The 25,662-nt window shown below is 38.3% G+C and overlaps 1 protein-coding gene across 1 annotated transcript in view; it reads right to left on the bottom strand.

Moving 5' to 3' along the window:
* Positions 1 to 18,495: 18,495 nt before the first annotated feature.
* The window catches only part of LOC114354346 (uncharacterized), a 75,960-nt gene continuing 68,793 nt past the window's right edge, over positions 18,496 to 25,662 (bottom strand). The window contains exons 18-22 of the mRNA XM_028306681.1: positions 23,355 to 23,463; positions 21,904 to 22,015; positions 20,399 to 20,527; positions 19,717 to 19,770; positions 18,496 to 18,575 (exon numbers count right to left, since the gene is read on the bottom strand). Of these exons, the coding sequence (XP_028162482.1) occupies positions 18,496 to 18,575; positions 19,717 to 19,770; positions 20,399 to 20,527; positions 21,904 to 22,015; positions 23,355 to 23,463 (484 nt within the window). The remainder of the gene's footprint in view (positions 18,576 to 19,716; positions 19,771 to 20,398; positions 20,528 to 21,903; positions 22,016 to 23,354; positions 23,464 to 25,662) is intronic.

Raw genomic sequence — 25,662 nt, 5'->3', positions numbered from 1 at the left:
CATAATGTACTCACGGCTTGACGTTGCGGCTTGAGGCGTCGTCCTCATATCTTCAGCCGTGAGTTCATAATGTAACTCATTACTAAACATGGCGTTAAGACCCTTTCTTACTATTTTAGTTGAAATGGAACGCGAAAGTTTTAAATCTTACATCTAAGGGTCATTGTAAAAAGAACCTATTATTCACGCACCAAACCGTCCCCAAGCTCAAGTTCGCGCCTATTTGCGCGCTTCCGCGAACGCGCGCTTCCCGCGTGAGTTGCGCGCGCGCACGTTTTATTTTCGCGCTAATTATAAACCAAGACGGATGGCAGCGGCGACGTGACTAATGGACTAGAGTGCGCGATGAAATATGGGATTTTCACTCTCATTAGTGAATATCGGCTTTTGTTTGGGATTGATGATTATGTTGTTGATCAACATCAAGATTTCAGCCTATAGAGACGACAATCAAATTCATTTTTTTTTGTATTTTATTTAATGCTACTTCTTGTCATTAACGCGGAAGACCAGCTTCTTGGCATGCCCTTACGAGCATGTCAAGATAAATGCTGAGCGGGAGCCTATTGGCGCAGTGGCCCATCAATTTTCTTTTTGTCTCTTCGCGTTGTGTTGTTATTGTTTATAAATTGTGCTCACTGTGCTCAATAAAGTCCATTCTATTCTATTCGTTACAAAAACTAAATGTAATCTAAATTAGCTGTTTTCCAAAACTGATACGTTTCCTCAGTGGTTTAAAATTCTGGAGATGCTGTGGTGTGATGTGGAGGTGACATTGTTTCAATATAGACACTGTAGAAGGTCACGTTTCTATCGTTTCAAGTTATTATCGTCGAGTTACGTTCTATTTTCTGTCTTAATCGCTACTTGTAAAAACGCTCACGAAAATCAACTCGCCATTCTCATCACATCTTCGTAACAAACTTAAAACACAATACTTAGCAGTAAGTAGTTAAATAATCCAATTTACGTTCGAACTAATGGATTTTTTCTGAAAAAACTCTTGATCGAGGCATTATCCGTCTCTTTTTACAGCTCTCTCTGTCCCTATTCGGTGATTTATTGGAAAACCGATTAGTGATGCCACACGCACACAAACTTATCGATGGTAGAGGCACAGAATAAATAGTTGGTAGAGGTCAAATCACTTAAAACATGATGTGTTTGACTTTCCCGAAAAGGCCCACTACATTTGTCAGCAACTCTGTGTGGCTCACCTTAAACGAAAGATAAGCAATCACATGTAACATCAAAGTCAATCAATGTTGATACTTCGATATTTGGTTCAATTAATCATTCTATTTTGGCTTTGGGTAAGCCCATTATTTTAGGGTCCACTAATTATAAATAATTTCTTCAGGCATTAAAAAACATCTGAGTTCAAAAGTTGCTAGAGGATTTTCCCATTTAACCATATTTATTGTTCATTTTTGAAGTTTCGCGACTTGACGACTTGTGTCTTGTCACGATTTCTGTATAGCATTTTATCGATGAGTATCCCATCCCTACGCTCTCATGTCCATCCCGGGCTCCAAATTAGATTCCGACGGCAAGCGAGACTCATCAACTGGAAATTACATTAGCGATGGAAGATTTTTTCAGATGTATCGATCGGCGTGTACAGTGATTGCATTAGGGGCACTTTAATGAGAAACACGCATACGGGTCATCGATAAACTGCGCCATAATTCAATTAATAGGCAGAGGCGTAGCTACCTCTGTATATTAATAATACAGGAGTCCCGAACATGTGTAAGCAAAAATTCGTATAAAGTGTCATTTCAGCTACAGGACGTCCACTGCTGAGCTTTATGACTTTCGCAATTGGTAGCGGCCTGCTTTGAGCGCCTTCCTGCTACCTTTATGAGATCGTCGTCCCATACTGGGATTTCCAGTACATCATCATCATCATCATCATCTCAGCCATAGGACGTCCACTGCTGAGCATTATGACTCGCAATTGGTAGCGGCCTGCTTTGAGCGCCTTCCTGCTACCTTTATGAGGTCGTCGTCCCATACTGGGATTTCCAGTACATCATCATCATCATCATCATCATCTCAGCCATCGGACATCCACTGCTGAATAGGCCTCCCCCAATGCTTTCCATGCTGCCCGGTAGGTAGCGGCCTGCGTCCAGCGCCTTCCTGCTTCCTTTATGTACCTACCTTTCCAGTACGTGGCACTACTACTCCTAACCCGATAAAAAGTATCCAAAGTGCTCAAAGATTCTTTAACTTCAAAAATTACGAAAGTAAATCATTGGGTTCATAAACTTTGATAGAAATCTAATAGTGTAAGGTCCTTGTATGGTTGTAATGTCCTTGTATCGCATCGTTTTGAGGATAGTAATTTGTCCAAATCAGTACTGAATAATAGATTGATGTGAAACAAAATTAAGGGCTTATGTCGGGGTCGGGGGTGTGCCCTAATACTTCCATTTGAAAGCCTATCATTATAGTTGTTTGAACTGTTAAAATTGGGATTATCATGTCAGACAGAAAACGAGAAATTACATGTAAAGAAAATTATCACGTATTTATATTTTACGATGTTTTCAAAGAGAAATAAATAAATACGCGTAAGAACAGTACGGGATTAAAGGTTCACGAACGTGAGAGAGGAGACGTGAACACGTCGTTACACTTCCATACAATTTAACAAAATGAATATTAAGTGATTTACCGTCTCGAATTCAAATTCAAACGTTATAAAAAGGTTTTACTTCGTGTTGAGCTTTGGACCATGTTTTCATGCAATTTCTGAAAATCCTTTTTGGCGTAGGTATTCCTAAGTTATAAATCACTCTCTGTTGTGCTGATTGTAGATAGACCAGTCAGTAACGCTTGCCTTAGAATATTTTAAGATGCGTTGAACTTCAAAATTGTTACATTATAATTATTACAAAGCCATACAAAAAAATAAAAAAAAATACTTAGACATAATTGTCCACGAGTAACTAACGACCCTCCGAGTGGTCTGCGTTTATTATTCAGGGTGCGATCGAGTCTAGGGCAATACGAGAGGAACGCGAGGGCGGCCCGCCCACAGATGGGACGAATTGCGCTTTAAAAGCTGATGACAGCTAAGTGATTTTAACCCACGTCTTGACGTCAGAGAATTGAGGTTTTTATGCAGTCTATGTTGGCACATATTTGAACATTGTTGGTGTCCAATTTTGGTACTAAAATGTAAGTGCAAAACTAGTGTGTTATGCTTAAGCAATGTAATAGTTAGTTCTCATCGACACCAAGAGATGGCGCTGTACGGTTTTAGATCGCGGTATCGTTTTATTTTTTCTGGTCTTTATAAGCATTTGGTGTCATGAGGATTTCGTTCGCTCTTTGAATAAACCTGGTGTTGTTTTCAAAGCAGTTGGTTTTATTTAGTAGATTTGGGCCCTTATTTTACATGGTCCTTATCGAGTCGGATTTAAGACACAAGTTCGTGTCTTCCGGCGACTTTTTGCAACACTGCATAGAAACCAGTGACGGATCGTTACTGAAGTGCAAACCAGTCTCGACGGGTGGAGGTGTACTTTGGTGGACGGGCGCTCACCGGCGCTAGAGGGCGCTGTTGCTGCAAATTGGTGTGCAAAGGTGCCGGAGGAGACAATTTGGACGGCGCGGCGGCAATATTGTGACGTGCGTGAATAATCCAAGTGATCAGTGTGAGTGAGGTGCATAACTGTGAGTACTTTTAAATTATTTGGAACTTCAAGAATATTTGCAAGTTGAGAAATTAACCGGACTTAGAAAAATTTGGAGTTGTGTCAATCAGTTATTGAACTTAGTAATATTTAGAGTAACTTTAGTTAAGACTTAGCAATAATTAAGTAAAAAGTGGTGAGACGGGGAACCTATGCCCGATTTTATATCGATTTTGCATGTTTAAAACACTTGTAAAAATTTTAGCTTCATAATTACTTGAAAATTATAACTTGTTCATATTGTTAACACAGTAATTGCTTCACAATGGAAGAATTGTATAAGTTACAGTTTGATAAATACAAGTCAATTGATAAAGCAAGAAGTAATTACAGAAAATCACCTAGAGACAGAATTAAGTTATCATATTTGCAAACTAGGTTGGAGGCTTTGGACAATCAATGGTCACAATTTATTTCAACGCATGAAAACATAATTCGTTTAGTCACAGAAAAACATTCGGGAGATCAGTACTTTAAAGATAACGTTTATGAAAATGCCGAGGAATTATATTTTGCTTATAAATCTGAGTTAAAGGAAGCCATTGATTGTTTAACACCAAATCAATCAACATGTAAAGGACAGGTTCCATCCGATTTGAGTCAATCTAATGAAAGTTCATTTGTAAAACTACCACAAATATCCATCCCTAGCTTTTCGGGCTTATATAGCGAATGGACCACATTTGAGGATTTGTTTTTGTCATTGATCGATAGAAATGCCCGCTTAGATGATGTGCAAAAAATGCATTATCTTAAGAGTCTCTTGACAGGTGAGGCAGAACAGCTTGTTCGACATATACCAATAACTGCTGGTAATTATAAGCAATGTTGGTCTCAGTTAAGCAGTNGTCAGATTAAAATAATAATAATAATAAAAAAAAATGGTGTTTTAATTTTGCTTCTAACCTTTCTAGTCTTAAGCAAAAAAAAATTTTTTTAAGGACTTGGATACAAAATGATATTTATATTCTGTTTCTTACTGGTATAGACTATTTAATAAATAACAAATTACATGCTGTAATGTCTGTCCACCTCAGGCCAAAGGTCCCATACTAAGTGGGCATAACCCTTTCATCAAAATCGGTTGCGAGGTTTAAGCGGGAAAGCGTAACAGACAGACAGACAGACAGACAGACAGACAGACAGACAGAGTTACTTTCGCATTTATAATATTAGTTGGGATTGGGATTGCAAACAGCAAAAAATATCTTTACCCTACCAAGTTGATCGTTAAAAGCAATCAAAAGATAGTGTTAAGTATTTTTATATTCAACACACCTACCGGTATATTACTAATCTGGAGATCTACTTGAAAAACATTAACGTGTTGTTAGGCAAATATTGATGTATTGTAGTGAATTTATCTGTGTACATTCGTCGCATCCTGCCGATACTGGGGCGATAGCACAATGTGTGCCAAAATACTTGTAGCTGCCATTTTCGACAAACATGTGTAATTATTGGATAAATTAAAAACTACAAGTTTATAAGTAAACATAATCAGCATACATCGGTCTCTGATAACGTATTTTCACCAAACTTTCTCCCTCATCCTATCGCCTGCACTATATTTTTTACATGGCTATCGATCAAGTTCAAAAATAAAAGTAGCAGGAAAGCGCTGGATGCAAGCAGCTACCAACCAGACGATGTAGAAATCATTGAGGGAGGCCTATGTTCAGTAGTGGACGTGCTGTGCTGTGGCTGAAATGATGACGATGAAGTTTTCATATTTCGAATGCTAAATGTAGGCAAGTAAAAAGGTCTTAAATAATTTTGTTGTACAGTTCAGCTACATTTTGCAACATTGTTGCGCATTTAACCCTTCAGCCGACACACAAATAACAGCAAATAACGTTATTCAAAGGGGTCTGGTCTAGCCGAATAATGTTCGATACCATAACCAACCCTCGTGGACCGGTTTGATATGGGCACAGATTTATGTCTCCATTAACGATGGCGGCCGAACTGGCTGACAGTTTCACACTTTTAGCGGGAATCGAGGAAAGTGTAAAATGTTTGCGAAGCCTGCTTCAGAGAGTCACATACTTAGCGTTGAAAAGCCTTTTAAGTCTTAATACTTTTCATGTTATGTATGTACCTAGTGACTGAGTTTCTTGCGCTGCTTCTTCTCAGCACTGGCCCATTTATTGTCCCGAAGCAGTGGTAGGGTTAATACTGGGACGTGTAAGTACTTTTTAAAAGCCTACTTGCATAAATAAATGAGTTTTATAAGTTTTTAAGACTGCAATGTTTGTGGATCGATAAAATTGTGGATAAGACTAGATTAACTCGTTAATTGCCACACCGGTCACTAACTCACAACCACATGTAGGTATAGTTAAATGACACCTCCACAAATATCAATAACTTAAGTTATATTGATTTCATATCTTGAAAGAAATCCTCCTCTTTTTTTACTGGTAATGTTTCTAAGAAAGTTTCATTTAAATTCCGTTGATTGTCAACTACAGCAGATTTTTGGTAGAATCATTAGAAAATCTGCTTTCCTATGCAAATCCGAGTTCACAAAACCCTACCTCGTATCTCAGCAGGTCGTCAAACCTTGCCAGGTCTGGCAGAATGGAGCCATCCGAGCGGGCGAGCCGATATTTATTTATAACGAATGTCCACTTAAAAGGCCGTAATTTTTCGCTGCGCGCTCCGGTGGGCACTGGGCAGGTCGATTTGAACGGGTTAATGCGGGTCAAGCTGATTTTGGGATCAGCTGTGTATCAGGTGAGTTACATGTGTTACTAAGCAGATTTTCTTATTTATACCTTTTCACAGTGGCGAGCTTTGGGGGAGGACCAATACGGGACTTTTCCCACCTCTCATTTCCACTGCTGCAACTCCTGTGTAGCCAGGATCTGCAGCTTGACCGCCAATAAAAACCCAACCAACGAAGGTCAAGTTTGTCCCGGGGGAAAGTTAAACTGTCATTGGACCCGCAACGAAATCAATCAGAAGAACATAGGAGGAATTCATTCAAACTTAAGATTATTTTTTCTGATGATGATGGTGGTTTGAAGACTGACTTAAGGGAAGGTATGCCCAGCGTCCCCAATGGCAATGAGAAATAACATGAATTGTCATTAATTAGAAGAAACCTAATTATCTCATCGACGTCCAATTATTGTCCAGAATTCGTGTAAGAACAAATTCCCGGAAGATGGCCGGAAAGATATACGAAAACAAATCATTTAATCATATCTTTCATGCTACCAGGTAAATATTTTTCTCTTCACTACAATAGCCGTTCCAATATTTACTCGAACTGATACTGGAACGTTCCATTAAGAATCATGATCAATACCAGTAGCTATAGATAAATAAACTGAATACGACCCGATACTTGGTGAACTGCATTATTCAGCAATAACAAAAACGGCCACGAGAGTATAAGATAAGGAATGTTATTCTATGTGGGGGCTACGAAAATAGCGATATCAAAACATTTATTTCTTAGAAAGTGGTAACAAGATATTAAATACAAACGGGTTCAGCACCTTCTGCCACTAGTGGTGTGACTGACAAAGCCCGCAGAGTCGCTAAAATCAAGTGGCAGTGGGCGGGGCATATAGCTCGTAGAGCTGATGGCCCCTGGGGCAGGAAAGTTCTTGAGTGGCGACCACGAGCCGGAATACGTAGCGTAGGCAGGCCTCCCACTAGGTGGAACGACGATCTGGTGAAGGTTGCGGGAGGTGCCTGGATGCGAGCGGCGCAGGACCGGTCTTTGTGAAAATCCTTGGGGGAGGCCTTTGTCCAGCAGTGGACGTCTTTCGGCTGAAACGAACGATAACATAGTCGGTGGCCGCGGGTAGTGTGGTTGGGTACCTACTTGTGCCGGCGTCAATAAGCGGAAATTTTAAGCTAAGTAATTTTATCTTTTTAATATCTAACATTTATTTATTTACTTAAACCGCGTCTCTCCTGGCCCGATCTCACCCCATAGCCGCCCTTGGACGCGCCCTACAAAAATCTGAGACAGTCCGTCAGGGGCTTTGCGTCATCGCGTGTTTATTATATGGCGTATGCAAATGGAGGCGAGCCCTGATAAAACGATTGCTTCTGAATGCGCACATACAACTCTATAAATATTAAGGTAAACATACAATGGACCGCAAAGTAAAAGGGCCGGTTAGAAAATCTTCTATAAATACAAAAATACCTGACTTAGCTAACTACGCATTTTTACTTATTTTACATTAAATAAAAACAAAAGCTTGAATAAATTTAGTCTTTATTTATTTACTTTTTCTTAGCGACCCAATGTTAAATTCTTCAGTCACAATCGATTTTATGAAAACAAATAATAAAATTGCGATTGACATTAAGACAAATCCTATATGAAAGAATATGCGAACGTGTTTCTGATTCTCAAACTTTTTCTATAGCACGGAGTAAGTAGGTATAACAATTATATGGAGAAGTTTTCTTTTATGGATTATCGCCATCAAGCGCGTATAAGAAGTAAAAACTTGCTTATTTTGGGGAAACCTGCAAGAGTCATTAACGTTTTATTGCAAGACATAAAATAATGATCAAATTGTCATAAGTTGCGTGAACATCAATAAAATATTATTATATCGCCAAAGTTTTGTTCGCAAATTGTTTTGTATCTTTTATTGCAGTTTCATGATTCCGTTGTCATCATCATCGTTTCAGCCACAGGACGTCCACTGGTAAACATAGGCCTCCTCCAATGATTTCCACACATCGTCCTGTTGGTAGGCCTGCATGAAGCGCCTGCGTGATATCTTAATAAGAGTAATAAGGTCATCTGTCCACCTTGTGAGTGGACGTCACACAATTTCAAGATTCCGTTGTAAATGTAAATAATTCATTTTTTTTAATTTACTCAATACTTAAAATTAAATAGTTTTTTTTTAGTTTCGTTCTGAAATAAAACAACAAATCTTAGACCCAGTTGTTTGTTTTAGAGGTGACATTGATAAACACAACTTTACGACTCCACAGTTTTATTGTTCCGAGATTGGTAAACTTTGTATGGGTCAGACAAGTGGCGTAAAGTTAGTCGGAAAATAACTAGTAGGTCAAGTTCAACTTCTATTAAATGGTTAGTTAATCGGTCAGTTTGTGAGGTTTAGTTGTAAATATTTTGAGAAGCTGCTAACTAAAACAGTTTATAAAATAAAAAGAACTAGTTTAGAATGGTTTTAGAATAGGTACAGGAGAGTAATATAGAATCCCTAAATGAGCTTCCGTGATCACTTGCTTCGCCACCATGGAATCCAATACCTAGGTGGGACACATAAGTTGAAAATTACCTGCTTTAGGACATCGTTCGTTTTAGTCAAAAGACTTCCAGTGCTGGACAAAGGGTTTCCACAATGACCGGTCCTGTTAAAACGACAGGACATAGCAAGCTTGAAATAATCTAATTGCCGTGCTTTAAAGGATTTGTCAAGCAGCCAGGCTAACTCCTGTGGCGGCTCTTAGACTGTTACCAAGGATAATATCTCCGGTGGTGTTAAACGATTTATTTACAGACTATGGCATTTATTCAAATGTTTGATTGACATACACAAAATCTATTTTGTGACCATATTTTGATAAAATCATGATGTCATTCATAATATTATGAACGGGAAGTATTAAGATAATTTAACAGGGATTTAGCTGACTGACAAATGACTCAGATGGTGTGTTCATTAGTTTATTTATGTCAGTTTAATAAGCCAATGATAAAAATAACTAAACTTAAGCGTATCTAAGTCAAGGTGATCTTTATGATACAAAATTTCAATTCAAATTTTTGTTCAAAATACTAAGTACTTTCTATGAAAGGACTAAGAATATTTATTTAAAGAAGAAATAAATAAATAAATAAAGAAAGCAAAACTACTAGTTAATAATCATATTTAAAATATCAGTTTTTTATTTCCAAAACCTAATTTAGACTACCAAGTCCATAATGAGAAAACGCACCATAATTTAATACTGAACAATTCGTTAACTTCTATTCATACTGACGTCATTGTGATTCCGCTTTTATATCTGTCAGTTTAAGTATTAAAATCGGTTGTTGTGAATATTTAGGTCCTCAAACCAAGGCAATTGGCCGATCAGCGCAATTGGAGCTCAATTCGCGTGCGCGTGCGCCTCTTGACGTCTGAATGAATGGAAAATAGACGAACTAGATATTGTTTGTTAGGGACTACAAACGTCATCGATAGGACACACACGTAGGCATATTTTGGTATCATCATCATTTTTAAGCGATAGGACGTCCACTGCTGAACATAGGCCTCCCCCAATGCTTTCCACGTTGATCGATTGGTAGCGGCATGCGTCCATTTGTTTTGCACTGCATTTGCACTGAAAGCTAAACTTTTGTGTCCTAATCAAAATAAAGCTAATCATTTTTTCGTGTGTAAAGATATAATCTTAGTTCGACTCTATAAAAAGTGCACAGTTGAACACTTTTCTTATTTTACACAGGACTAAGTAGGTACCCCCTACTCGTAAGGTATGGAGTACTTTAGTATTTTTGTGATTAAACAAAATAGGGATGTCTTTGCTTAATTGATTTCTTGAAAATCCACTTCAAAACAATATTTTGTAACCTTTTCTACAATATTATCATATTTATCATTCTATTAATTGCAAGAGTTTCCTGAAAATGACTCTAGGATATTGAAAAACAGACTCAAAAAAACCGCTGAAAAATATTCAGAGTACGTCCCCGATACAGTAGCGTGCGGCAGTCCCGCATAGGGACACCACGCTTTCTGAATACAATACAAATACAAACATTTTATTATGAAACACATTGTCATCGTCATTACAATTAGCCTTATCCATTTAATTTTATAAAAACTTGTCCTAGGATAAGGCTGCTCTTCATAATATTTACAATTTCTAACATGAGTAGGTAACTAATAATTTTACGTTTAACGAATCTACTAAGACGGGACGTTCCATTCTACGTTTCACGGTTCTAATTTTTTTTTGTATCTATGTTTTTATTAAAGGTAATCGTGTGTATTTTTCNCAAGCATCATTCATAACCGAATCAGCAGTTCAGTTATTAGGGCTGAAGAAAATACCTGTTAAGTCAGTTATAACAGGAATAGGCGGAGATCAAAGCTCCTTAGCTTCCAGGTTTGTCGTAATGGTAACGATTCAATCCCGGTTAGATCCAAAGTTTAGCGTCCAAGTAAGAGCTTATGTGCTAAGCACTATAACGTCTCTACTGCCATCAGAGAAGCTTCACCAATGTCAATGGCCAGAGTTTCAAGCGGTCACATTAGCTGATCCAGAGTTCCACACGCCAAGTAAAGTGGACATGTTACTTGGTGCAGAAATTTATGGCCTAGTCCTGAGGGAAGGTATTATAAAGGGACCTAGAGGGACGCCTACCGCTCAAAATACTGTGTTGGGCTGGATCCTATCTGGACAAACCGGACATGAGCAGAATAACATTCACTGTCATCATGTCGTAAGTGACTCTACTAATCAGGCGGATGATAATGAATTACTTAGGCAATTTTGGGAGATAGAAAGTATTGTTCCCAAAAGGATTCTGTCTGAAGATGAGCAACGTTGCGAGGAAATATACAAAGCAACCACAAGCAGAGACCAGAGTGGGCGCTACGTTGTGAATCTACCATTTCGCAGTAGAGATCCCAAATCCCAATATGGGAATTCGAGAGAACTTGCAATCAAAAGATTTTTGCTACTTGAAAATAAGTTTAAAAGACAACCTCAAATCAAGGAACGTTACTCTGAGGTAATTCATGAATATTTAGAGCTGGGACATATGCAACGTATAGACAGCCGCGTTGATTCAAAGAGAGATACAGCCGTCTATTTGCCCCACCACGCTGTCATACGTGAAGACAAGTCTACAACAAAGGTCCGAATTGTATTCGACGCGTCAATGAAAGGCTCTAATGGGGTGTCTCTTAATGATGACCTTTTAGTAGGCCCTACTCTACAACCACCTCTACGACACACTATTATGAGATGGAGAATGCACCCAATCATAANCGGTTTTATTTTTTTAAAAAGTTAATTATTATCTAACTAATGATAGGTAGAGTCAGGTAGACGTGACGGTTTTAGGGTCGTAAAGAAGTTTTCTACGACTAAAATTATTATCAGTCGACCGCGAATAAACCTAACCCCATAAAGGAAAAATGAAGTTGTGTAAAACCAATACTTAATCATTTTTAATCAAGTTTCCTACAAAAGCGTCACTACATGGTTGCATTATTCCAGCAGCTACCTTCCTTTAACAGGATTACATTACCTAACCGTACGAAAACTGAAACCGGTGCCAGAGAAAATTGAGGCTTAGCGGTTAGGGAATTAGATGCGTTTCTGACTGTCCCACCGCCGCGCCCCCCAAAGTTGATAGTATAAGATAAATATACGTTAGTGCACGGGGAATGCCGGGTGAATGGTTGGCATTCGCAGTGTTGTATGTGATATTTAATTACCGATATCGATAAAAAATGTTAAAATAACATGATTTATTAACGGTCAAGCTGTAGATCCTGGCTACACAGGAGTTACAGTGGGAACGAGAGGAGGGAATAGTCCTATTTGGAAATTTGAGACTAAATGGCGTAGTGTAAAAATATCCAAGCATTAACATACACAGATTTTATCTGTGTTTAATATGCTCAACTGTTCAACAAGCGGGTGACGAATTCTCTCAAAATAAACCGTACTCAAAAAATATCAAATCCTAGTACATATTAATGGCACCAGGTAGTCTATAAATCAGAATTAAACTGGTATCTATGAAGATAATAAATTAGAAATCCAAAATTATTACTTTCTGTAGTAAAGACAAAACAAAGTAACCGCTTTCAAAATGACAGATATTATTGAGAAAACAAACGTAACAACAGCTGTCATTACCAATTTTATCGATAGCAGCGAGCTGTCAAATCCCCCTCTCTAGTCGGTAATACTGACAGACGGTGTAATGTTTGGGACGAGGAGTTATTTAGCCGGTGAGGAATGCCTGCTTTAAGAACGGCGGTTGATGAAAACTTCGAGGAATTGTCATGAAACCATATTTTACATACACAGGTAAAAATTAATTAATTCCGTTTATGGACTCCTATAAATTTCCAATTATGCAGGCTTATACAGGTTATCTTTCTATCCAATTAAATGTACCTATAATAAGTAGGTAAACTTACTGAGAGTTGGAAAAATAATTTAAACTCTGGAATATCCAACTCAGATAAGATTGCAAACTCGAAAACAAACCATTATTCAACAATAACACATTATTTAACACAAACCGTTTATACACTAAACACAATCATCCACATTTAAAACTTTTCGAACACTTTCCACAATTTTATAAATAAACAACTTAAAAAAATCAAATTTTAAAAAAAGTTTAGAAGCGACTCAATTCTAAATTTCCACAATTTGGGTCACTTTTTCAAAAACCATTTGTACACACATCGAAATCCGGCGGCGCGTCAAGTTTTCCGGCGGCGCTCGGACGGACGAGTGTCGCGCGCGCGAGCCGTCGCCTCACTTCAGAGGCGGGAGCTTTCAGCTTTCAGGCCGGCGTAAAGCTCGCCGCGCAGCTGTAGCGAGGCGATGGATAATAACTTAGCATGCATACAGTATTGTAATAAACGCGAAGATTACATATTCACACAGAATGTATGTCCTTGTTACTGCTTTAGGTATTTAAAATTAATAGAGGAATATTTGATGAAACTCCAGTGTTGTTAATTAATATGCTACTAAAGTACTAACTAAACTACCCAAAACTAATCTCATAAAATGAATGAATGAAACTTATTCTAAGAAGTATTTTACTATTTATATGATGAAGTTTATTTACAGTGTGTCATAGAGTGCCGGCATTAACGCCGTTCGTAGCATTTAACGCTACGAAAGACCTTTGTTGCTACGAATTTATGTAACTTTGTAGCATATTTATTTATTTTCATAATTCGTAACTTTGTGGCATTCTCGTTATTCAAGAAAGTTTCTAAATAAACAAAAAAATGAAGAAAACAGTTTCTAAATAGAAAAATGAAGAAAAATATCTGCCAGTACTACGAACCGTAGCACATTCACTTCGTAGCTCTGTAGCTACGTAGTCACTTAAGTTGTACGAGCCTTGCTAAGCAACATTTCGTAACGTTACTATGTATCTTCGTAGCTCGTCAACTTTTTCGTAGTATGAAACTGAAGGGTTTCATAGCATGTCAATATGTAGTATTTTTTTTATTTTCAAACACAGCATTATTATTGTGTTTTTCTAGCAATTGTTGTAAATTCAATGCCCATTGCCCAGTAGTCATATAAAAATTCACACTTTTCAAGACAAGTTCTACATAGTTCTACGGTCATATTCATTCAATAAACATGGTATGAAGCGTAAAAATAATTTTATTTACAGCATTCTACTCGTATGTCGGGGGAGGCTTTTGTCCAGTATTGGAGCGTCATTTAGCTGAAACGAACGAACTGATATGTCGTATGTTTTCAGCATTATCTAGCATCTCGCTCGCTATACGTGTGCGACCATCTTTAGACCGGAAGCCCGTTATGTCACCGGGAAGTGGCTGGCTCGCCGGAACTGTGATTTATTGGCCTAATCTCAAGGTCAGCGTTGTTTACTCACTCGCTTGTTTGATTAAACTAAAAGGTTTGTATGAATTTAATTATGGCTGTCCTTTCATGAACAGTATTAGCTAAATATTTTTTTGAAAATAAAGTTCACTTGAAAACCTTTTAATTTGAACTTGTTAAGATGTAAATTTTATAATACTTAATATCTTTGCGTGGTATTCTTAAAAAGGTAAATAGTTCGTTTGAATACCGCCAGGGGTTTGTTTTTGGTTCGTTGTTCGGTTGTTCTCGCCATGACTGTTTGATTTGTAATACGTTTTATTTTACTTGAAATATACGTGAGAAATCTTACTCAAGAGTTTATTTTAACCACACCTTAACAGGTTATGGGCCCAGGTACGTTAATACCTACGGATTGAGTAAAGAGCAGAAAAAGTGTCGTTCGAAAAAATGGAAGTCACAAATTCCATGCGGATCGAAAAATTCAACGGGAAAGACTTTAGACAGTGGAAATTCCAAATTAAATGTGCCTTGAAGGCTAAAGGCTTGAATATTGATGAGGAGAAACCCATGGTGGGTGACACAAGCCAATGGGACAAAAACGATGGTATGGCCATGTTTTTGTTAACATCGTCCATGGATTTAAATCAAATATCCTTAATAGAAAATTGTGAAACAGCCAAGGAAGTCATGACAAAGTTGGAATCTATTTACGAGCAAAAGTCTGAGCTGAACAAAATGATGGTACATGAAAAATTTTATCAGTATAAAATGTCACCTACAGATGGCATCNAAGAAAGTCCAGAAATATCAGGAGACAACCAAGATATTTCTGAATCAAGTTTTAAAAGTGTAGAGACACACGAAGATCCCAATGATAGAACATACGAGCCTGCGCAGATAATATCTGAAGATGATACAAGAAATATTACACTGCGACCTAGAAGGCACAGAAATGAAGAAGCAAGTTTTGTTGAGTTTGATATACCTTATACATATGAAGAAGCTATGAATTGTAGAGATGGCAGTAAAGGGAAAGAAGCTATAAAGGCAGAAATACAGTCACTAGAAGAAAATAAAACATGGAAGTTAGAAAATGAGAGAACAGTGACCTCAAAGAGGGTATTTTGTATAAAAAGAGATACAGAGGGCAATATAGTAAGATACAAAACACGTCTTAAAACGTAAACGTATGTATTGTGTTAAATATGTAGAAAGCTCAAACCAGCTCGCACATTTTTTTAACAGAAGCTGTGTCTTTCATAGTTATTTATTTATGTTGAATGGAAAGTGAGTTGTTTTGAAGCTTTTATAGTTAAGTAGGTTATTATTCTAAAATTTAAGTGGGAGTGTTAAGATGTAAATTTTATAATACTTAATATCTTTGCGTGGTATTCTTAAAAAGGTAAATAGTTCGTTTGAATACCGCCAGGGGTTTGTTTTTGGTTCGTTGTTCAGTTGTTCTCGCCATGACTATTTGATTTGTAATACGTTTTATTTTACTTGAAATATACGTGAGAAATCTTACTCAAGAGTTTATTTTAACCACACCTTAACAGAACTAAAGTTACATAGTTACATCTTCTAAGCATTGACACACATTATTGTCACGGTACAGTGGCAGTACAAGAACAAACTTTTTCATTATTCTTCTTGTCGTGTCGACAACAAACCTATACAGTGTCAGCCCAAAACTCCGCTACAAGAGTGGCGTTGTCAGCAGTTTTCATTATTTTTGCATCAAGGCTAATATGGTGGGAACTAAATTCCCACTGCTTTATTACTAGGGTTAGCAGGGATGTGTAAAATTTGAAACCAAACTGGTAACATTTATTATTTGTTGACGTGATATCACACTACATAATATTATAAAGGCGAAAGTTTGTGAGTGTGTATGTTTGTTACTTCTTCACGTCTAGACGGCTGCAGTGATTTTAATAAAATTTGGTATGGAGTTAGCTGACACCCTGAATTAACATATAGGCTACGTTTTACCGCGGGTAACACCGCAGGGCACAGCTAGTTACTCAATATCCGTAAGTAAAATATAGAGAAAACCAATTCATTAACTCGGATGTACATTTCATCGGCGCAAACAAATGTAAAATCTAAGCTTTGTATAAGAACTGAAATAGAAACCCATCTGTCGATGGAATCACAAACCGCGGCCATGCACCGGCTCCAAACAAACGGTCGGTATCACAAATCAAACGTCGGCTCACTGAATCACAATTAAAAACCTATTTATAGGAGGACAGGCCACAGTGTGGGTAGTTTCAGCTGACCCATTCAGTAGCAATAAGGCAAGTTTATAATGCATAGACAAGTGTGTGGTGCATAGTGCAAGCATTTATAAACTTAAACAAAGCTCAACAGAATAAATAAATATTTATTTATTTATTTATTTATTTATAGGTACAACAACAGAATACAATCTCAAACATTTTTATAGAATAACATTAGTTTTTTTGCATTCAAATTGAATTCCTATAAATGTTGCACACAACGTTTACATAGAATAGATACAATTAAAAGAAAGGGGTATTTAATCACGGGGTTGAATCTATGGCTGAAAATGCTCCACGGGTTTTAAAAGTCCCGATTTGAGAAAAATCAGACAGTGAAAGTAATAAAAAGGCATCCCAAAGGCAAAATATAATTCCAATAAAGCTTCTTGGCAGATAAAATAATTGACATCAGTAAGCGATTTCCACTTCATCTAACGTCTCCGATTTCAATTTAGATTTATTATGTATGTTCTGAATGTAGCTGTCATTAACCCACGTAGTCATTACTGAAGATTCTATTCCTTCCTACACTGTGCCCATTTGTGAACGATCTAGCGTTATGACCACAAACACTAGACCTGGCTGTTTAATAGGAGTATAACTGAAACTATTAGAGACGCGGGTCTAGACAGACTGGCTAGGAGTAATGGAATACGAGTATGTTGCTGGTATTTAAGCCCTGGATGTGGTACTGTGCTGACAGAAAGGGCAGGATTTGAATGGGAATGGAGATAGCTTTGATATCTTTCTTGAAGAAGTAATGGAAGCTGTTTTATGTTATTATAATTTGTATTAAATGGGGAGGTGCATCTTGAAAGACGATGAAATCGAAAAATTGTTTGTCTGATATCCATATAAAAGCGATTGACTGACTGACTGACTCATCACAAAATCTCAGAAACTACAAGTGCTAGGAGTCTCAAATTTTGCATAGGGGTTCCTTTTAGAACATAGGTGCTCGCTCACTAAGGCTGAGCGATCCGCACTGACGGTCCGCGTGACACTAAAACCAACCTAAGAAAGGATTTGACGAAACTCCACCCCTAAGGGGGTCCCGTTTTACCCCCTTAGGGGTACGAAGCCGGGGGCGGCCGCTAGTTCTTTAGTATTAAAATTCAGCTCAGTTTATGGCTGTGAAGTAAATCGGCTTAGTGGTTGGTTCCTGACTACTATCGCAAGTTCGCTTCCTGCATAGTACAAACATTTGTGTAATTAAATGCAATTTCCTTGGAGACTATGAGAGATAAAATGTCCAAAAACATAATTAATTTTATTTATTTCACACTTGACTTAACACATCCAGAACTCTCCCTCAGACTTCTGCGGACGGTCTACAACTGTCGAGAATATCCGGAGTTATAGCATTCGTTCTGATGTTTTGACGTTATAAGAACGATTGTGTTAGAAATAATGAACTAGAGAACGTTAAAACATAAATAAATTCAATGAAAATAGATAATTGCCAGTTACTTACCTGCATATTTAGACGTACACGCACAGTATTTTATGGAGAAAAAAACAAGTGGTTTCTCAAATTAAACGTAAAGCTGGATCTTCGATACAGGCTAGGACTGCACAACTCTCACGATCAGTTCGTAAATACAAAGTATCATAACTATATGTACGCAAAGTTGATTTGTATTGTTTTTATTTTTGGTACCAAACGAATATGTTTTCTTTGTAATTACACCTCCAGTCTGGCAGTAGAAATTGCTATACGGAAAAACGCACGTATGATGTTGGTACAACGCTAACATTGCAATGCGGTTGCAAATTGAACAGTAAAAATACTATTACAGACAATTTTCAACTTTCACTTCAATATCATAAAGACGAAAAATATCAAATTCGGTAGTACTATAGTGGAAGTTCACTGTAGTTTTCTAAAATGAATCTTAAACGCTAGATAATAAAGATCACTGACCTTGAGAAGAAGCCGGCGTCAGCGTCTGGTCCCAGGGTTGTTCGTCCTCCATCTTCCGAAAACTCCTCTCCACTGCGAAAGTTAACGTCTGTTATAATTTGAACCTTATTCACATATGATAAGGGCGAAAAGTGCAATATAAAAGTTGAGGTAAATTCAAAAAGCTACAAGGGTTCGCAAAACGTACTATCGGGGACTCGAACGCCTTGACACCTTAAGGGCCTAAATTGTTTGCACACACACGCTCGATTATGCTACGCCCCCGTTCATTCATGTTTCGGGTCTAAGCAGCGTCAGCGCACCACTGTAGATGTTTGCCCTAGCAAACCAAGCTCTATGTAAAGCATTTAGGATTGAGTATTGCTTATTACCCGCATCCGTAGCGCTCGTTTGGCAACGTCGCATTTTAGTCAATTTGAAACCCAATAAAGAATCGTTACAAAATATTATATGAGGCTTCGTGTAAAAAGACAATGCCGGAAATTGGCGTCTTTTTTTTTTCGCGCGGCCATCGACCAAACTTTGTTTTTTGATTACAAAATATTGTAATAAACCAAACTTACTATGGCATGTATACCTCTAAACGCAGTCTGAACTGAGTTACGAGCATTAGAAGTTTGATGATTTTCATACTAGATTTGCTCTTTGCGCGCAAGTTTTGTAAGAAATTGCAACAAAATATTGCGCTATTTTTTTGTTGCGCTGATTCTGCTCCATACTGATGTCTGGAGCCTTTAATGGATGGTACTGTTTGTTTATACATACAATCTCACTATTTTGTTGCANTACAAAAAGCACCGGTTACCGTTATAGTTACGGTCAAAGTTAGGTGGTACAACTCAGCCTAAAACTAAGAAAGATTGAAGAAAAAGAAACATTTCGTTTTAAACCTTAACCGTATGGCAATAAAGTTCACAATGGTATTTCGTATTGCAACCTAAGCCCTGATTGTCTCTTATTGGTCGTCGTAAAAATATAGTAAAATGCGTAACCAATTAGAGACGGGGTGAGCACGTGACCGGAGCGATGCGCTTACGCTAAAATTTCTACAAAGTGGTCAGGCGGAAGAGTCCCCGATAGTACCATTTACATTTATGTGGGAAACCATTTCTTCAAATTATGAAATAAAAAAGAATTTGAAATAGAATTTATTTGCTGTTTAACTCTCTTAACTAAAACAAATATGGAAAAATTGGATTAAAAATCAACTCACTGTTGAGAAAGTGATTGGACGTTTTCCTCGATTTCTTATCTCCAGTGTCTGGATCTGAAAACAAAAATATATTAATAGTGGTAATATTCCTAAAAATGTTCCAAACAATATTGTCAAGCAGAGCCTATTTCCAGCAATATTGCCGGTAGGGGCAATATTCATGGTTCACAGCAATATTGCAGACAGAACCTTTATTCCCAGCAATATTCCTTTCAACATTGTCGGTAGTGGCAATATTCCCGGCAATGTTGTCAAAAGTGACAATATTTTCAGCAATATTCCCGGCAATATTACCGCAAATTGCAACATTCCTACTACTCACTATTGAGCTGGTTGTTGGGGTGTATCCGCTCCATGAAGCGCGATATTCTGTTGTTGTGGTGCTCGCCGTCCATGCAGCATCCTTCCTCCACAGACTTACTCTAACAATATTGCCAGCAATATTTCCGTCAATATTCTCGACAGTGGCAATATTCCCAGGAATATTCTCAGCAATATTCCCAGGAATATTCTCAGCAATATTCCCAGGAATATTCTCAGCAATATTCCCAGGAATATTCTCAGCAATATTCTCAGCAATGTTCCCAGGAATATTCTCAGGAATATTCTCAGCTATATTCCCAGGAATATTCTCAGCAATATTCGCGGCAATATTCCTGTAAATGTCAATATTCCTACTCACTATTGAGCTGGTTGTTGGGGTGTATCCGCTCCATGAAGCGCGATATCCTGTTGTTATGGTGCTCGCCGTCCATACAGCATCCTTCCTCCACAGACTTTGCACATGTCCGGTGCACTCGCAGTTTGCAGTCTGGAGACAGAAATAGTTAATGTAAGTCTTTTGGTTACGTCATTTGCGCTAGCGTTGGAAATTAATAAGCCAACATAGATTAACTAAGATCAGTTAACTATAACTATTCCTAATCCCATTGATTGTTGAAGCCTTACCTTTTCATTGGTCAGTTATCAATTGATTAGTGGTGTCAAAGTACCCCTATTTTATGGATATTCTAATGTAACAGAGGTATGTGGTATAGTTCGCTCAACGAAAGTTGAGGCGAACACGGTACTCACCTTGATGTAATATCGAATACACTAGCTACCTCGCTCTTGCTAAATTAAATGTGGGCTTGCGAAATAGAAAGCACTTATCAGTCGTACCACAGAATAATAATAAGTACTACGTACAGAAGTTTTACTTCGCTAAGGTATTTAAAAAAATGTATTCTCAATGTAATTTACAATATGGTGTAATTTAGCCTGTCTCAAGAGTCAAGCACCATTTTGTTGACAAACGTCAGTGATCGGCACTGCGCCGAAGCTATAGGGCTGACTTCAGTAAAATGATGTGACGTGAGGTGCCAAACTGCGGAAAATGGCGGAGGAAATACATGATTTAGCATGAATTATCATGAATAATATTAACTACTTATTTACCTGTCAGTGTCTCGAGGCAACTTAAAAAAGTACATTCTGTGTTTTTATTATTATTTAGGCAGTTAAATACTGCACAGTATTATTTAGTACACCATTTTCTTTATTTTCTTCCATCATACACAAGAATACGCATGCGTGAGTCAATGTTCGCTCGTATGTGAGGCCTTGTCGAATAGTATCCTGTAGGTGGGCCATCGTGCGTGTTTTGTTTTCGATGTAAACTCGCGGAGATGAACAGGCCTGGTCGTACTACGAAAGACGTCAGCGTGGCGAGTCTTGGCTTGTGTTGAACGCCTCAACTCGTGTTGCGCGACCTATAGTGAGATATAGCATGCTGCAGGTGGTGGGCGGACTAGTGCTGTGGACACCAGGTGTACATGTAGACACGACAGCACATCAGGTTACCCATTTTTACTGCAAACTCGCTCCTATTACAACTACACAAGCTCCCACAGTGGTTACGTTCACGTGCCGTCGTCTGTACCTGTGCAGACGTAGGCCTGCGGCGCGAGGCCCCAGATGACGTGGTCGCAGTAGTGGCAGGGGACCACCGACGTCAGCGCTTGTAGCTGCAGGTGGCTCGGACTAGTGCTGCGGACACCAGGCGCAGCATGTACCTGTGCAGACGTAGGCCTGCGGCGCGAGGCCCCAGATGACGTGGTCGCAGTAGTGGCAGGGGACCACCGACGTCAGCGCTTGTAGCTGCAGGTGGCTCGGACTAGTGCTGCGGACACCAGGCGCAGCATGTACCTGTGCAGACGTAGGCCTGCGGCGCGAGGCCCCAGATGACGTGGTCGCAGTGGTGGCAGTGGCCCACCGACGTCAGCGCTTGTAGCTGCAAGTGGTGACCCCGGACTACGTACTGCGGAAAACAGAATAACTCTTAGGACCAGAACAGACGGTGAAACGCAACTGCAACGAAACTACAACTGCTAGTTACTTTTGAGTTGCATCTAAATGGCAATGCCAGATTTTGTATGGAAGGTGGCGTCTTTTTTTTTCGCGCGGCCATCGACCAAACTTTGTTTTTTGATTACAAAATAGTGTAATAAACCAAACTTACTATGACATGTATACCTCTAAACTCAGTCTAACTGAGTTACGAGCATTAGAAGTTTGATGATTTACATACTAGATTTGCTTTTTGCGCGCAAGTTTTATAAGAAATTGCAACAAAATATTGCGATATTTTCTTATTGCGCTGATTCTACTCCACACTAATGTCTGGAGCCTTTAATGGATGGTATTGTTTGTTTACACATACAATGTCACTATTTTGTTGCAATTTCTTACAAAACTTGCGCGCAAAAAGCAAATCTAGTATGTTAATCATCAAACTTCTAATGCTCGTAACTCAGTTCAGACTGAGTTCAGAGGTATACATGTCATAGTAAGTTTGGTTTATTACATTATTTTGTATCCAAAAAACATGGTTTGGTCGATGGCCGCGCGAAAAAAAAAGACGCCAATTTCCGGCATTGTCTTTTCTGCCATAGCATTGAAAGTTTCAAACTGGTCGCGTCATGTGTGGTCTCTCAACGGACGCTATGGCAGAAACTTAGATGCAACTCAAAAGTAACTAGCAGTTGCAGTTTTGCTGCAGTTGCGTTTCACCGTCTGTTCCGGGCCTTAACAAACATACAGTTCGGGATCTAGAATAGCTAGATTTTAAGGCAAATAAAGTGTCATGTTAAGCACTAGCCAAAACACTTATGGGACGAAATAACATCTTGCAAAACATTGCATCGCACAACATGCCATGGCTCTCATGAAAACGCGATATGGCAATTAATAAATGAAAAATGAGACATTCTAAGCAGTAGTTGGTTACCCCGATCACGATGGACGTTGTAATTTGTCGGCAGAGTTTCAAAGGGCTAGATTTTAGTCCCCTTTAAAACCTACAACGTCAAATTCTAGTTACGTTCCACTTTGGTTTAGTAAAAAACTGATAGTATTTGAACGTTTAAATGCGTCCATTTCTATCGTTAATGCCATCAAGCGTAGGGGTTCATTCATAAAGTTCACCATTCCTACATTTCCTACTCCGTGTATACTATATTTAGTGAACATTTTAAAAAACAGAAGGCGCGAATGCAGGCCGCTACCAAACGGGCGTTGTGGAAATCATTGGGAGAATTCAGCAGTCGACGTCCTGTGGCTAAAACAATAATGAAAGCAAAATGTATAGGTATACTCACAGGCTGCGGATGCTGTTTCGTGAGCTGTTTGACGCGCTGCTTGTACAACTTGTCGCGTTGTAAGAACGACGCGCGAGACCCGCCCACCGCCGCCGCTACAGACGCTGGCCTGCATGGGAAAAACAGCTTTAAATTAATACACACAAAGGTGCTAAATTGCTAACTTCAACTCGATCATTGGTGAGACTGTACTGCAGATCCTGGTCATACTAGGGTCCACAGTTTGGAATCCAGTGGCATCCAATTAGTGAAGGGTGTGAAATTTAAATCATTTAAATATAATTATGTTTAGGTTACTGTGTGATTTACTAACCATAGTTTATAAGACCTTTGTTACTAACACTTTTATGGGCTATGCCTGAAATAAATACCTTTTATTTATTTATTTAAAATCATAAAACTTTTCATTTGTGATTACCTATAAATGACTAAGCAGATATATAATTTTAGATCTCATTATTTGTATTTATATTGTTATTGGTTTTCCAAATAAAATAAATAAATAAAAAGTCATAAAAGTAATATATTTTCTTCAAACGCGCTCGGGCGCTCTTACACGTCCCAAAATAGTCCTGGAGATAGAGAAATGAATTACGACAGTCACACGATATAATTTAAAACTTAATTGAAATAAAAATTCAAACTCTTTCGGCTTTCCGGTTCGGCTAAGCCTAGGCGCAGACCATCGATTTTTCGTCGGCCGATAGTTTAGTCGGGCAGTTGATCAGTATGGGCATGTATGGAAGTGCGCACATTACACCGATTTGATTTGGCCGATTCTTCATACAAATTAAAATGGGTCCAACTATCGACCAACGAAAAATCGGTGGTCTGCGCCTAGACTAAAACATAACCATCAAAATGATAGAAAACTGTCACCAGAAGCAACAACTTACTTTGCATGCTTAGGTTTTTTGCTCTTCGGAGACTGCCACCATTTTCTCCTCACTTCCCTGGCTTTTTCTTCTGATATATCTACAGTCACCATTATGGTGTACTTCTCACTCACCATTATTCAATTTACACCCATAACATGTAAGATATTTATTGTTGATGGAGACGAATTTTTGGTACTCTTGTATTTATCAACACATCTTTATAACTCTTTCTATTCTATGGGTTTTATCAGAAAATATAATTATGTAAACACAACACTATTTTAAAACCACTAATTTGAAGTGATACATTTTAAGAATATTATAATACCAATAAACCTTAAATCGTAAATATTCTAAACGAAAATAGATCAAAACTTAAAACCCTTGACGTTCAAACCGTCAAGTCTGTACTATTATTATGTTCCGGGAAAATATTATTTTAATAATTACGGACACACAAATGTTACAGAACAATTGATTTGAAATTATATTTAAACGACAATAAGGCTGAAAATTTAATAAATGGGGCTTTTCCTCTTTCCTTTTGCGGTAATAATACTAAAATACATGTATGAGTAATAAGCAATTGAATTGTTTGAGTCGAGCTTGATGAGTGAATATCATTTACCTCAATCAGAACCTAATTCCATTTTTAATTGTACTTTGTTGCTAGCTAACTGTTCGCAAACAAACGAATGGATCGATAGGATGATCCTACTGGGGGTAGGATCCACTTCGTAAAATGCTGCTATGTATAAAATAACTTTTTAAAGCCTTTTTCCAGAAAATAAATTAGTTTTACGTTACGGTTGTTATCATTATTACGGTTGTTATGGACTAACCCGCTGAAGCGTGTAAAGCCCGGTTGCCGAGCACGTAGAATTTTGTCCATTGACCGCCGACTGTGCGACGAGCGGCCGCAGTAAGTGTGCGAGCGCGACATCAACAGAATTACGCGCGAGCGATAAGGATAGTTAGCTTGGGGTCATTGGACGAAATTCTACGTGCTCGGCGACCGGACTATAGAGTGTCACGCAGTGATTCTGCTAACATCAGCTTTCATATCACTTAATTTACTCAGTATTTTTTTCAAGCCAATATCAAAATTACTCAAAAGCTGAGGGCCGACTTACGTTCCACCGCCTTGGCTAGCCGCTAACGGTTGTTTTTCTATCATTTTATTTTTCAAGTAACCATTGACAAAATATTAACGTCACCGCGATGCAACTGCCATCCAACGCCATCTATTGACAGATTATCGAACTACGTCGTACCAGAGTAAATACAAATGAGTATGTCATCTTCATAGAAACGCACCGAGCGCGGTTTGTTTGTGAGCGCGCGCCAATACCTATGCGGCGCGAACGCACACACTGACAAAATTCGGGGCAACTCACCGCTAATGACCTACTCATGTTTCGCTTCACCGT

This window comes from Ostrinia furnacalis, unplaced genomic scaffold, assembly GCF_004193835.3.
Source record: "Ostrinia furnacalis isolate ACB-3 unplaced genomic scaffold, ASM419383v2 OfSCF2046, whole genome shotgun sequence".
Classification (NCBI taxonomy): Eukaryota; Metazoa; Arthropoda; class Insecta; order Lepidoptera; family Crambidae; genus Ostrinia; species Ostrinia furnacalis.
The sequence above is the reverse complement of the archived record's forward strand: the minus strand, read 5'-3'. Positions and strand labels throughout refer to the sequence as shown.